Consider the following 14,881-nt stretch of genomic DNA (forward strand, 5'->3'; position numbering starts at 1 on the left):
AAAATCCCATTATAGTAGGCACACCGGCGGAAGTTACCACACACAAATTTTTTTTTTTTTTTTGGTGAGGAGTCTCGCTTTTGTCACCCAGGCTGGAGTGCGGTGGTGTGATCTCAGTTCGCTGCGACCTCCACCGCCCCAGTTCAAGTGATTCTCCTGCCTCGGCCTCCTGAGTAGCTGGGATTACAGGTGGCCGTCACCATGCCCAATTAATTTTTATATTTTTTAGTAGAGACTGGGTTTTGCCATGTTGGCCCCGCTGGTCTTGAACTCCTGACCTCAGGTGACCTGCCCGCCTTGGCCTCTCCAAGTTCTAGGATTACAGGCGTGAGCCACTGCGCCCAGCCTATGAACCACTTTTCTTCTGGGGCTGTCCCTCCTTCCCTGCAGCTGACACGTTGTTGGGGTGAACAGCCCCACTCTGAGCTCTGACCGAGTTGTGGGTGCTGGCCCCACTATTCTTCTGGGGCTGTCCCTCCCTCCCTGCAGCTGACACATTGTTGGGGTGAACAGCCCCACTCTGAGCTCTGACCGGGTTGTGGGTGCTGGCCCCGCCTGCTTTGGCCTGTTTGTAGCCTACTCGGCTGCCTGGCTACTCTCAGCTCTTTGATCTAAAACGTAGTCACAAAGCCAATGTCAAATAAGGTGGTCTTACCAGCATTGTCCTGGTCCCTGGCACGCTCCCTCCAGGACTCATCTTGTTACCTGTCCCATCCAAGCACCAATTCCCGAACTGGAGACCCTGTCTGGAGAAGAGAACAAATCTCAACGTAGCATGTGTACCAGGAGTAGCAGTGACGGCTGGCAGAGAGGGTTGTCCTGCCAGCACTGCTGGGTGGGAATGAGGCCAGCGGAGAGAGTGGCTCGGAGAAGCCCAGCTGTAGCCAGGAAGGGAAATGGGGCCCTTAGAGCTTGACGAGAGGAAGTGCACAGGACAAGGACCTTGGCTGGCTGGAAAGTTTGAGCTGAGTTCAAAATCAAGAGCAGGTCAAATACACCCCAATCAAGCGTCTCTTCCACGGCCATGGAAACACCCTTGATCCCATGTTCTCCAAGGGCCAGCTGAGCCGCCTGGGAGAGTGGGATGGGGGGCGGTGGGGGTGCTACAGGGCCTTGTGAAGTCTTGCCGAGGGGACTAGTGTGAGCCCCTTGATGGCCTAACTACAAAAGCCCACAACCGCCCTCTGGGGGATGCCATTTTTAGCTCCTTCCCTGAGGGTGGGCTCCTGGGGGTGGGGGGTGGTGGCTGAAGTGCTTGACCTGGGCCCCCACCCTTTGCCTAGCTTTGCTGACCCTTCAGCGAGCACTGGTGGAGCCACAGCCACCTGCCCTGAGCCAGGGAGCAGGCCAGGCTCATCCCCATCTGCATCGCCCTCAGGACAGGCAGGGAGGAAGGAGCTGTCACCCCAGGATGGAGGCAGAGGTATCTGCCTGGGATTGGGCCTGCTGCACGAGTCCTCTGCTTTTAGCCTGGAGTGGCTCTGAGTGAGTCCGCTTGAGAACAGTCAGGCTCTTCCTGGCCTTTCCCTCCTCCTGCTTAGGAACCCGTGCTCTCGACCTTGCTAAGAGAGCTGCCATTTGGCCATTGGATTCAGTTTCCAAAACGTGACTGTCCACCCTGATCTCCTTGTCCTCATGCTGAAAAAAATAAAAATCCCATTACTGCCATTTTAGTGGGAATTTGGGAGGCCGCAAGGGTTCATGACTGGGTTCTGCTCACAGCCCTTCATGAGTCACGACCCACATGCCATGGTGATGTGATCCTGACTCGACCCCAGGCCTTCTCCTTCCCAGGCTTACAGGGAGGCAGACAGCAAGTGAAACAAAGGCACAGAGGAGAGGATCCAGCAGGGCTGAGGGAAGGGGTGCAGGGAGAGAAGGCTATGGGTGGGGGTTGGTTGGGCAGCTGTCACTGAAGAGGACATTTCAGCTGAGACGTGAAGATGAGATGAGACACTCATGCTGAAACCCGAGGGGAGGTCGAGCTGGCAGGTGGACACAGCACCCAGCAGGCATGGCAGGTGCAATGCGGGAGGTGCAAGGGGGCGGGGTGTGTTCAAAGGACAGCAAGGCAACCACCAGGCAGAACCACTGTGGGGGGAGGCAGGGTGGGGGCCAGGCAGGAGCACTCAGATGCCAGGGCACATGGACTGCGGGACACAGGAGGAGGAGGACCGAGCTCTTTCTGGGTGATGCGTGGGGTCTCATTTCACCCCGAGACCGCCCCTCCCAGGGTGCTCAGGGAGACTATCAAGGCTCTTTATCAAGGCATGAAATTGGAGCAGGAGGACTCTGAGCTTAGCTCACTGGAGGCTGGAGGAGCCCCTGTCTCCCCAGGCCCAGGCCTCAAAGGAAGGTGCCTCAGAGATGAGGCTCCTGACCCGTCCAGACACTGCATCTCCACGTGGGGCCATGAGAGACCCCGTCCCTCAGCCTAAACTTGGAGAGCCCCTTGCAATTTAAGATACGTTGTCCCTCTTTGTGACTCGTCTTCCTTCTTAACTCTGCTTACCTTCTTCCCAGCTGACAGTTTTCTACCTTCCAGAATATAAAACCATGGCCAGGCATGGTGGCTGTGCCTGTAATCCCAGCTACTTGTGAGGCTGAGGTGGGAGGGCTGCTTGAGGCCAGCAGTTTTTTTTTTTTTTTTTTTGATTTTTTTTCGCTCTCTTGCCCTGGCTGGAGTGCAGTGGTGTGATCTTGGCTCGCTGCAGCCTCCACCTCCTGGGTTCAAGCTATTTTCCTGCCTTAGCCACCCCAGTAGCTGAGATTACAGGTGCACACTACCACACCTGGCTAATTTTTGTTTTTTTTAGTAGAGATAGGGTTTTGCCATGTTGGCCAGGCTGCTCTTGTGCTCCTGACCTAAGGTGATCTACCCACCCTGGCCTCCCACAGTGCTGGGATTACAGGTGTGAGCCACTGTGCCCAGCCAAGGCCAGCAGTTTTGAGACCAGCCTGGGCAATATAGCAAGACCCTGTCTCATAAAAAAAAACCACTTAAAAAAGAAGGATTACCTATATAGGGCAAGACAACAGCAGACATATTAAAAGCCATCCTTGAAGCTGGAAGATAAGGGAGCAGTGCTTTCCTCTAGATTGACAGTACCAGCTAAGCTCTTAACCAAGAGGAGAGAAAAAAATAAAGATATTTCCAGGCAAAGATGGAGAGTGTCTACCACTACCAAGCCGTTGTGGAGAAGAGTGCTAAAGGATGTGGCCCAGCAAGAAGAAAATTGAACTCAAAGAGGAGTGAGATGCCCGGAGAAATGGCGAGCAAAGGAGCTGAAAACCATGAAGGCAAAGTTGCTCAAGCACTGGATGAACACTGCAGTAAAAACAGTGGCCAATTGGTTTAAAACATAGAGGGGAGGGGGTTCAGGGATGGTGGCAGAGTGTGTGAATTTCCCTGAATCTGCACGTAAAGATGGAGTAACTAGCCGGGCGTGGTGGCTCATGCCTGTAATCCCAGCACTTTGGGAGGCCGAGGCGGGTGGATCACGAGGTCAAGAGATCGAGACCATCCTGGTCAGCATGGTGAAACCCTGTCTCTACTAAAAATACAAAAAATTAGCTGGGCATGGTGGTGCATGCCTGTAATCCCAGCTACTCAGGAGGCTGAGGCAGGAGAATTGCCTGAACCCAGGAGGTGGATGTTGCGGTGAGCCGGGATCGCGCCATTGCACTCCAGCCTGGGTAACATGAGTAAAACTCCGTCTCAAAAAAAAAAAAAAAAAGATGGAGTAACTAGATAGCAAAACCATAAACCCATTGGACAATATGAGGTGAGGAGATATCCCACAAACCCCCCATGATCTGCAGAATGCAAATGGGTGGGGACAAGTCACCTGTGCCACAGCCTGGCACAGCATCTGCCTTGGTGCAGCAGGATGCAAAGGGAAGCAAGGGGACAGCAGATGAACCTGGCGGACAGCGGGTGGGCCTGGGATACAGCAGCAGGGCACTCCCTGGGAAGCACGGTGACCCTCCCATGAAGCTGGGAGGCCACCCCACGAAGAAACAGATGATTGCAGGTCTCCTCAGTGGGTCCCAAAGGGGCTGGTGCACTTTCTACACCCACCCTCCTGGGCTGCTGTCTGGGGTGGGGACCCACGCTGCAGAGAAACTGCTGGGAGTGAAAGGGGACCGACCAGGACAGGCAAAGAAAGTACAGTCAAGATCCAGATTCTAGAGGAGAAAGTGAAGAGAGCCTGAAATCCCAGAGGCCAGGTCCACGCTTTTGAACCTCAAATGAAAACAACCCTTGTGGGAGCTCTTGTGAGTAGAGAAGCTATCCTGAGCCCCGCCTCCTTCCAGAAGTGTGGGAAAGTGAGTTTGGGCTGCAATGAAGAATTTGCATCGTCATGGATTGAAATCCCGGGTGGAGGGACAGGCAAAGCAGCAGGAGAGCATGAGCAGGGCTTGGAACAAGAGCAGGGAACACAAGCTGGGGCTGTGGAGAAGGAACCTCGGCACAGGGATGGAGGCACTGCGTGGCCCGGCGACAGGGGTTATTATTCTGCAGGGAGCAGGTCTGTGCAGACCCACCCCCAAGGGCTGAGGGAGCCCAAAGAAAGAGACTGACAAAGTCAGTTTCTCAGAAATAATTAATTAATTATAATAATTATGTTTTTAGAGACAGGATCTCGCTCTGTCCCCCAGGCTGGAGTGCAGTGGTGCAATCATAGCTAATTCAGCCTCGACCTCCTGGGCTCAGACCATCTTCCCGCCTCAGCTCCCTGAGTAGCTGGGACTACAGGCATGTGCCACCACGCCGGGCTAATCTTTAAATTTTTTGTGTGCAGACAGCGTCTGGCTATGCTGCTCAGGCTGGTCTTGAGCTCCTGGCTTCAAGCAATCCTCCCACCTCAGCCTCTCAAAGTGTTGAAAGTACAGGTGTGGGCCAGGTACAGAAATCAGAAATAGGGACTTACGAATCGACTGCAATGAGACAGTGGATCCCCATACCTGCCTTCCAGAAAGTAACCTTTATAGGGCAAGCGTTTAAGGTAAAGACATGGGCAGCTGATCATGAGACTTTCTTGCCAAAACTTATGGCCACGGGGGAGGTTAGATAAGCATCTTTGGGAGGGGTTATGAGTGCTGATGGCGTTGTTTAAAGACCTTCCTGCTGGGCACGGTGGCTCAAGCCTGTAATCCCAGCACTTTGGGAGGCCAAGGTGGGTGGATCACGAAGTCAAGAGATCAAGACCATCCTGGTCAACATGGTGAAACCCCATCTCTACTAAAAATACAAAACATTAGCTGGGCATGGTGGTGCGTGCCTGTAATCCCAGCTACTCAGGAGGTTGAGGCAGGAGAATTGCCTGAACCCAGGAGGTGGAGGTTGCAGTGAGCTGAGATCACGCCATTGCACTCCAGCCTGGGTAACAAGAGTGAAACTCCGTCTCAAAAAAAAAAAAAAAAAAAAGACCTTCGTAGCAGTTGTGCTCCCACATGGCATCACTCTTGCCATGCAATGGACTGCCTCCCCACAGCTTCCTCTCCCCAGGGCTCCTGCCAGGGACTGCTGTTGAGGGCCTAATCTGCAAACCCCAGCCCTAATACGGCAGCTAAATGGGGGGCACTAGGCAGCCACTCCGTGGCAGGTGGGTGACATTAGACCTCTTCCTTCAGGGGAGGGGCAGAGATTTGTCCCCCAAGAATAGACCCATATTCTGGAAATGGAGTTGCCTTTTCTAAAACTGCACCGTGTATGCCTTGTTTGCTGTCTGCACATCTCACACATTGCTCTGCTCAAGAAGCTCCCTTCACAGCCAGAGTGTTAAGGATTAGAGCTCAACCCTCAGTGGTGAGGTCGCCACTGGCCTTGCCCTTGCCCTCACCAGAAGCAGCTGCCCAGGTGAAATGGTCATCCCAACACTCTGCGACAGGCCAGTGAGCGCCAACACTCTGAGAAGATGGTGCTCCATCCCACCAGATGCAGTACATTATTTTGTAAAAAACATCCATTTTTCAAATTGTGGCAAAATACACATGAAATAGAATTTGCCACTTTAGCCATTTTTTTTTTCATTTTCAAATGCATCGCTTAATTTTCCTGACAAGGCAGCATGCATGAAACATGCAGCAATCACATGATTTCTTCAGCGAGCCCCAGGGCCTCTGCGAGTGTTCCTGGAGCTCATGGTCAGAGGAGTCCTGAGGTTTCAAATGTCACAGCTTTCTCCAGGGTCATGAGTTCCTTTGATGTTTGGGTTACTGAACACAAACTTGCTGGATGATTTGTCTTCAACATGATCCATTTCTGTTCCTAAAAGTGTCAGCTATGCCTTTTTTTTTTTTCTTTTCTTTTTTTGACACTGTCACCCAGGCTGGAGTGCAGTGGTCTGATCTCAGCTCACTGCAGCCTCTGCCTCCCAGGTTCAAGCGATTTCATGTGCCTCAGCCTCCTAAGTAGCTGTGATTACAGGTGCATGCCGCCACACCTGGCTAAGTTTTGTATTCTTTTTTTTTTAGTAGAGGTGGGTTTCACCATGTTGGCTAGGAAGGTCTTGAACTTCTGACCTCAAGTGATCTGCCCACCTCAGCCTCCCAAAGTGCTGAGATTATAGGCGTGTGTCACTGAGCCTGGCCATGTTTACCTTTAAGAAGCTGTTCTGTCTTATTTCCTACTGAAGGTGTCAGGGTAGCTGTTTTGAAGCACACAGCTCTCAGGCACTGTGGACATTCTGCGTTCCATCGCGTGCAACTATCGCCACTTTTCCCAGAACGTCTTCATCTTCCAAACCGAAACTCTGTCGCCACCAAACACTCACTCCCCCTTTCCCCTCCCATCCCCATTCTGCTTTCTGTCTCCATGAATTTGCCTATTCTAGGGACCACAGATGAGCGGATTCACACAGTGTGTGGCCTTTTGTTGTGTGGCTTATTTCACCTAGCATGTTGTCTAACGGATTCATCCATGTTGTAGCATGTGTCCAAATTTCCTTCCTTTTCAAGGCTAAATAACACTGCATTGAACAGACAAACCACATTTCGTTTGTCCATCTATCTGTCAATGGAAATTGGGTTGTTTCTGCCTTTTGGCAAATCACGCTGCTAAGAACACAGGTACGCAGGTATCTGTGGGAGTCTCTACTTTCAGTTCTTTGGAGCGATCTCGGCTCACCACAACCTCCACCTCCCAGGTTCAAGCAATTCTCCTGCCTCAGCCTCCCAAGGAGCACACCACCACATCTGGCTAATTTTTAATTTTTAGTAGAGACGGGGTTCCGCCATGTTGGCTGGACTGATCCACCTGCCTCAGCCTCTCAAGGTGCTGGGATTACAGGTGTGAGCCACCACGCCCAGCCTCAGACGCCTTTTAAAGCGTTGTTTCCAGCTTGCAGGCATCTCAAACCTCAGCGATGGGAGGCACTGGGACATGCACCTTGAGTTAGACTTGCATTTCTCTGGGCTGCATTCTCAGCTCTGGACAGCAGAGGGCGCACAGAGACAAAACCCGTCCTGTTTGTAGAGCGGCGAGGTCCAGAAACTGGTCCCGCGGCTCAGTGAACTTCCTTCTCCTTGAAGCTTCCTCCAGCCCAGAGAGCGAGGCAGGGACACACGCATCTCTTCTTTCTCTCTCTCTTTTTTTTTTTCTGAGACATGCATCTCTCTCCCGAGCCCTCTCTCTTTTTGAGACAGTCTCATTCTGTTGCCCAGGCTGGAGTGCAGTGGCACGATCTCGGCTCACTGCAAGCTCCACCTCCCTAGTTCAAGCTATTCTCCTGCCTCAGCCTCTTCAGTAGCTACAATTACAGGTATGCGCCACCACGCCTGGCTAATTTTTGTATTTTTAGTAGAGACAGCGTTTTACCATGTTGGTCAGGCTGGTCTCAAACTCCCGACCTAAAGAGATCAGCCCGCCTCGGCCTCCCAAGGTGCTGGGATTACAGGCATGAGCCACCATGCCCAGCTGCATCTCTTCTTGCAGTGGCACTTGGCCTACAGGCAGGGGACTTGCAGGATGGCTCTGGACAAACACATTACTCACTGGGCGGCTGCCGTGATTCCCTCTCCTCCAGCTGCCGGGCTCTGCCTTCTGCAGGGTCGTGGCCAGCAGGAATGTCTTACAGCAGGTGACAGCCCTACAGCCTGGAAACATAATTTCACCACCAAGAATTCTTTGCACAGACGCTGACTTGGCACAGCTCCTGAAAGCAAGCACACTGTTTATAAGGGTCTGCTGCAGGCTTACAATGCTGGAAAAATGTGTCTTTCCCCAGCTTCAGTTGCATGTAGCATCTGGCATTGCTTGGCCCTAACTCACAGTGCACCAGGACTTCATTTCTTTCTTTCTTTCTTTTTTTTTTGAGACAGTTTCACTCTTGTTGCCCAGGCTGGAATGCAACTCCACCTCTCAGGTTCAAGCAATTCTCCTGCCTCAGCCTGCTACCAGGCCCGACTAATTTTATATTTTTAGTAGAGATGGGGTTTCTCCAAGTTGGTCAGGCTGGTCTGGAACTCCCAACCTCAGGTGATATGCCTGCCTCAGCCTCCCAAAGTGATTAGATGACATACTGGAGCCACTGTGCCTGGCCAGGACTTTATTCTTGAGGTCACCTGGCACAGGGGTAAGTGCAGGGTTGCTGACTCGCCAGGCCTGACGTGAGCCCCGCCACGCTGCCTTGCATGCACCACCTCCTCACCAGAGCCCTTGGGGTTACTATCCCCATTTTACAAGTTAAGGGTCAGGAGCACAGAAAGGTTAAGTGACTTGCACAAGGCCAGACAGCCAATAAAGGTAGAGCTGGGATAGGAATTTCATCAGCGTACACCAGAATTCAGTCAGTCCAATCCAGTGGGGTACTTGTGAGCGCCGAGCCCATGGTATTTACTGAATCAACAAGCACGTGCAAACCGCAGGCCTGGGGCAGCCTCTAAGGGTCTTTTCAAATAGCTTCCTCACCTTTTGCCCCTTTGCCACCACTCCAAACCTAACCAAACATCAACAGTGAAAGCAGCTAACTCAGACGTCCACTAGTCTCCAACTATCCAATTACCTGGTGAGCCACTCCTAGACCTGTGCTGTGGCCAGCACCTCATTTTGGGATGCATGTTAGGAATGCCATTCCCAGGCTGGTGCGGTGACTCGCACCTGTAATCCCAGCACTTTGGGAGGTCAGGAGATTGAGATCATCCTGGCCATGGTGAAACTCCATCTTTACTAAAATACAAAAAATTAGCCAGGCATGGTGGCAGGCGCCTGTAGTCCCAGCTACTCAGGAGGTTGAGGCAGAAGAATCGCTTGAACCCAGGAGGGAGAGGTTGCAGTGAGCTAAGATCGTGCCACTGCATTCCAGCCTGGCGACAGAGCAAGACTCCATCTCAAAAAAAAAAAAAAAAAAAAAAAAAAAAAAAAAAAAAAAAAAAAAAAAAAAAAATCAAAATCCCATTCCCAGGCTGGGTGTGGTGGCTCATGCCTGTAATCTCATCACTTTGGGAGGTCGAGGTGGGACAATCTCTTGAGGTCAGGCGTTTGAGACCAGCCTGGCCAACATGGCGAAACCCCATGTCTACTGAAAATACAAAACGTAGCAGGGTGTGGTGGTGGGTGCCTGTAATCCCAGCTACTCGGGAAGCTGAGGCAGGAGAACCATTGAACTCCGGAGGCGAGGTTGCAGTGAGCCAAGGTTGCGCTGCGGCACTCCAGCCTGGGTGACAGAGCAATATTTTGTCGCAAAACAAAACAACAGCCTGTTGGCCCAAGGCCTTCACTCCAGCGTTTCTCAATGAAGGCTGCACATTTGAATCACTTGGGCAACTGCTTCAAGGCGCTCATGCCAGACACATCTATAGTTTCCAGTTTCTTCAGGTGATTCTAATGCAGGTTCAACCCTGCATCCCACATTGCCTGATCAAGAAAGTCACTTGGGAAACTGGTTGAAAACACAAATCTCTTGGCCTCAACCCCGAGCTACTGAATCAGAATCTCCAGGGGAAGGGACCTGAGCTTAACAGGCCCACAGGTGAGCACCTTGAGGCCAAAGGAACCCCTTCATAAAGGATGGGGCCCCACTTCTGAAAAAGGCTGGCAGGGGTCGCAGAGGGGAAGGTCCGTAAGGCAAGGTTGCCCTCCACACAGCAGCCCCTCCCCTTAGACTCTACCCACCTGTCCACGTTTGAATCCGGGCCACCTTCCCAGCCTGCGGCGCGGAGCTGACGGTCATATCCCGTGTGAGCACCAGGTGGCGCCAGGGCCCCGCGCTTGTCCTGGAGACCGGGCGGCTGCTGCGCTTCCCCCATTAACCGCTCTTCTGAGACCACCTGCTGAAAAGCAGGAGGGGGAGCCTGCGCCCTCTGGCTTACCAGGCAGTGACCCAATTGTCCTACCACGCATGTCAAATTCCTTTAAAAATCTTGTGCTTCATCTTGAAAATTCATGGAAATTTCCCATTTTGCTCCATAGCACTGCTGTGTTTAACACAGAAATAAAAGTATTCCCATAAATTCCACAAGTTACGTCTCCCAAAGACGCACCGGCCGTACAGGCTTCTTGGCACTGCGCACCCTCGGAAGCAGACCAAGTCTCCTTGGCGTGAGAGGCACAATCCACATGGTCGGGCTGCAGGGCTCCCTCCTGACTTAAGAGGGAGAAAATGAGATGGGTGGGCTTTACCCACACCTGTCTCCTCATCTCTGCCATGCTTCTGCCAGGGGAAGGACGGGGCATCCATCTCTGGGCCCAGCCAGAGCATTCTCATCTGCGCAGTAAATTTCAATTTACTTGTGAGCACGTGTTGTTATCAAATGATCCGTGCTGCGCCTTCCACTCCCAGTCTTCTGAAGATGAGCGTGGGTAACAGAGTGGAACGCATCTCGGCAGTCGAGTAAAGAAAGGCCTCACTTTAGGAACCGGGAATAGAAACTCAGGGAATTGGCAGAGAGGTTGGGTGCTGCAGGGCAGGCGGTGGGGGCCACAATGGGCCCCGCTCTGCACGGAGCTCTGGGCTGCCCCACTTCCTGGGTGAGGGCCCTGCCCACTTCCTGCTTGCTCCTACCATTGGGAAGGGGCCTAATCAGAGAACTTCTGGCACCTGGGAGTTGCGAGGATTCCAGAGCAGACCCCAGGGTGCTGGCTGCACATCGTGCTGGCTCACTAAGGTGCTGGCCCCTTGCCGACTGCCTGGCGGGGGTGATACCAGAACCCACGCCGCGGCGTCCAAGCCATCCAGCGGCTGTTCAGCCCCATGATGTGGCCCCTGTGCTGGAAACACCCGGTTTTAAAGGGCAAGCCAAGTTTCCAGAGACCTTTTCAGGGCCTTCTTATTTGGATGTGCTTTTGGCTCTAAGAATCCAGTGCTGGCGTCCAGGCCTTGTCTCTTCAGATTGCAGAGAGACACTTGAGCTGGCAGGAGAGACCCCTGCTTTCAAAGGCTCGCTGCAGCCCAGCACCACTGGGAGAGAGAAGTGTTTTTTCCAGAGCAGCTTAGCAGCCTGGGTTTGTGCATCTGGCCCCGGGCTCTGTGAACCTCCAGACACATGCGGTGGCGGCCTGCGGGGTTAGGGGTGGGAGGGTCAGTGAGTGTGTGGGGGTGGTTAGTGTCTCAAAAGCCACAGATATAAACAAGCCATGTTTTCATGGGGCATTATTTTCACTCAAAGTTTTGGAAAAAAGTTCTTGTTGTTTATAAGTAAAACAAACGTGGATATACAGTGGAATGAAGTAAAAAGCCCAAGTCAATCTCAAAATACACAGATTCAAAGAACTTTGCATGCAGGCCAGCTGGAGCTACTCTGGGCAGAGGGTTCTCCTTTGCTGAAAGCAACTTGAAGAAGGATAAGTCCATCGACACACGTTTCTTGAGTACCTACTATGTGCAAAGCACTGTGCTACACGCTGAGGAGGACAGCAAATGTGAGATACGGTTCATCTTCAGGAGGATCCTGTGGTCTTAGCTTCATCTTCAACATCACCATCATCTGTCATCTTCATAGCGTAAAGACAATGGTGTCTGTTTCTCCTGTACCTTGCTCCTGGGATGTTGTCTGGCACGTAGCAGGCATTCAGTCAGCACTTACTGAATGCCTTGTACTCATACAATCACGCTAGCACCTATGTTGTACATCACCTCAGCTCTTCCTACAAGCCTAAGAGACAGGAAGTATGGTTTTCTGTTCCAGGTGGAGACACCAAGAAAGGCCCAACAACTTCCAAAGAGTGTATGCCTTTGGAAAACAGCCAGTCCTGATAGAACCAGGATTCAGACTCAGGTCTGTCTACCTCCAGAGCCTGGCTGACAGCAGACTTCAGATAGGAGTTGAGCTCAGGGGGTGCGAGCCCTTGAGGCCAGCTTGGCCAGGAATGGCTGTGGCTTGGCTCCTCCACTGGATGCTGAGACAAGGCATGTCCAGATACCAGAGAGTGCCAACTGCAGGTGACCATGTGTGGTCAGAGGCTTTCGCCAGCAGGGGACTCAGGCAGTCATTCTATGTCTGGGCTTCCTGGCTGATGGCTGTGTAGGCTTCTGGTTCTGTCCAGGAGTCCCACACAAGCAGTGGGTGTGCTGGGCTGGAGGGGGGTCCCTGGGGTTTTCCCTTTGATCAGGAGCCTCCTGGGGATTTGGGGGAGGACACGTCTTCAGACTCTCTGGGGTCACCTGGGAAGCAGAGTCATGAGGCTGCCCAGAGGACTTTCCCAGCCACTGGGGCCATGACTTCCTCAAACCTCCTCGTGGCCTTTTTGGAAAACCCCAGGTTGGGATCGTCATGGGTGTGGAGGAGCCAGTGTCTGCGGCTGTGAGGGATATGAGCCAGGGTGATGGTGCACCTGCATCGGGGTGCCTGGGTGCGCCGCCTGGTCCGAGCCAACGGCACGACTGGACAGAGGGTGTGACAGTGTCCTGGGGCCGTTGTGACAAACGGCCCCACACTGGGGGGCTAGAACAACAGAGATGTGTTCCCCATGGTCCTGGGGGCCCTTTGTCAAGGCATTGTCAGGGCACGCTCTATGCGGGCTCCAGAGGGGCTGCCTGGCCTCTTCCAGCTCCTGGTGCTTCCTAGCATTGCTTTGCTTCAGCCACATCACCCCCGTCTCTGCCTGTGTTGTCTCCAGGACATCTCCCTGGTGCCTGCAAATCCCTCTCTGCTTTTTCTTCTAAGGACAGCTGTCATTGGATTTAGGATCCCCCAGTCCAGCATGACTTCATCTTAACTCGATCTGCAAACACCCTATTTCCCAGTAAGGGCGTATCCATAAGGTTAGGACTTCCAAAACTTTAACATACTTCTGGGGTGGGGGGACCCAATCCAGCCCACGACAGACGGCACTGCCACCCCCCCTCCCAGCATATGCCTGCAGACAGTGTACCAGGGTCACCAGGCCTCATCCAGGCTGGCCACAGCAAACTACCCAAGAGCTTAGCCTGAGGTTCAGGAGTGGGCCTCTTCCAGAATACAAGGGATGTCCAATGCCCCGTCCTGCTCCACTGTACTGTATCCTGCAGAGAATCGTGTGCGTTTCTGGTGGGGACTCGCACTTCCCATGCCTAGCCACGTGGGGGCAGGTGACTCAGGATCCCCCAGGCCAGGGGTGGGCGTGGCACCGGGCCGGAGCCCACCTGCTCATCCCAGTTTTCTGTGAGGGGGATTGTTCACGAACGGGTACATGACCTACATGGGTTTACTGGACTCCAGGGCTTCTGCTGGAGGGACTGAGGGACAGCAGTTTCTGCTGCGTGGCGTGCGGAGCTGCTCGGAGGGTCCCAGGTGGAGGGCGCTCGCCTGGCAATGAAGCCTTTGAGACCCTGTTTTCTGGTGTGGCTGGCAAGCCCCGGTACTCCTGGACCTTTTGCTTATGTGAGCCAATCGTTTCTATTTGTTCTCCGTTCTCACTCAAGCCAGTTTAGGTTGGATTTATTTATTATTGTTATTATTTTGTCATTCATAACAGAAAGAGCCCTGAGCTAACACACCGATACTTACTTTCAGAGTTCCCAGCTCCTAAAAACCCAACAAGAGCTGACAACCATCTTCCACAAGTGTGGGCAAGATCACAGAGTCTCCTGCACCCAGGCTGTCAGGCCCATGGATCTCTTTCATGGACCTTCAAGGTGTCAGGAATCTCAGGCTAAATTTTACTTTTAAAAATGTTTAAAAAGTCCCTGGAAGCCTGCACTGGAAGTATCGAGCCTTTCCGGGCTGGGAGACTGGATGGGACGGGCTGCCGGCCTGGCTTTTCCTCCCAGGCATCCCCACGCCGGTGCAAGCGTGGGGTGTCCGTGCCTCAGCTCCTGCTCCGGGTGGGATCCTTCCTCTTCTCCGTCATTCGTCACTGCAGGTCCCCTGCCCACCCTGTTTTGAGTAGAAATAAGTCCCCCAGTCTCAAACGCAGGTGGGAGGAGAGTGAACGGGTGTGACCATGCTGTGGAGGCTGTCTGGCCATGCCAGGCGTAGCTGTGGGCAGAGGTCCCTGCCCCAGCGTTTATCGAGGAAGGAAAGAAACCAGTTGCGACAGGGCTACACCCGAGAGTTGCATCCTGCAGTGAATCCGGGAGCAGCAGGTATACCTCCGTCAGCCGGGAGGATCCTGGAAACATGCAGGGCATGAGGAGAGAGGCAGCTGAGGGTCTGCGCCGTATAAAGCCTCTCCGGACAAATGTTAGACAGAAGGTGGCAACAGACGGCTCCTACAGTGCCTTCCACTGTAGCAGAAGAAATACAGGCATGTGGGATCCCTACCAACCTCGGGAAAGGAGGGTGGGGAGGAGGGTCGTGAGACTGAAGGGGCCCCACTGTATCTGAGATGTTTCCGTTCTCTGAAGCAAACACAGAAAAACTCTCCTGCAGGGGTTTGCTCCAGGCAACACAACTAACTCCCTAGGAAGCCTGTGTCCAGAGGCCTCACTGGGTCCTGGGCTTCACACGCTCATGCACA

General features: G+C 53.1%; 1 protein-coding gene across 1 annotated transcript in view; it reads right to left on the bottom strand.

Annotated features, from left to right (window-relative positions):
* Positions 1-2,129: 2,129 nt before the first annotated feature.
* LOC108314629 (keratin, type II cytoskeletal 8-like) overlaps positions 2,130-14,881 on the bottom strand; it is a 53,769-nt gene continuing 41,017 nt past the window's right edge. Inside the window, exons 5-9 of the mRNA XM_017543586.2 lie at positions 14,468-14,533; positions 11,043-11,212; positions 10,118-10,272; positions 8,000-8,159; positions 2,130-2,150 (exon numbers count right to left, since the gene is read on the bottom strand). Coding sequence (XP_017399075.1) covers positions 2,130-2,150; positions 8,000-8,159; positions 10,118-10,272; positions 11,043-11,212; positions 14,468-14,533 — 572 coding nt within the window. The remainder of the gene's footprint in view (positions 2,151-7,999; positions 8,160-10,117; positions 10,273-11,042; positions 11,213-14,467; positions 14,534-14,881) is intronic.

Source organism: Cebus imitator, unplaced genomic scaffold (assembly GCF_001604975.1).
Source record: "Cebus imitator isolate Cc_AM_T3 unplaced genomic scaffold, Cebus_imitator-1.0 Scaffold159, whole genome shotgun sequence".
NCBI classification, from domain to species: domain Eukaryota; kingdom Metazoa; phylum Chordata; class Mammalia; order Primates; family Cebidae; genus Cebus; species Cebus imitator.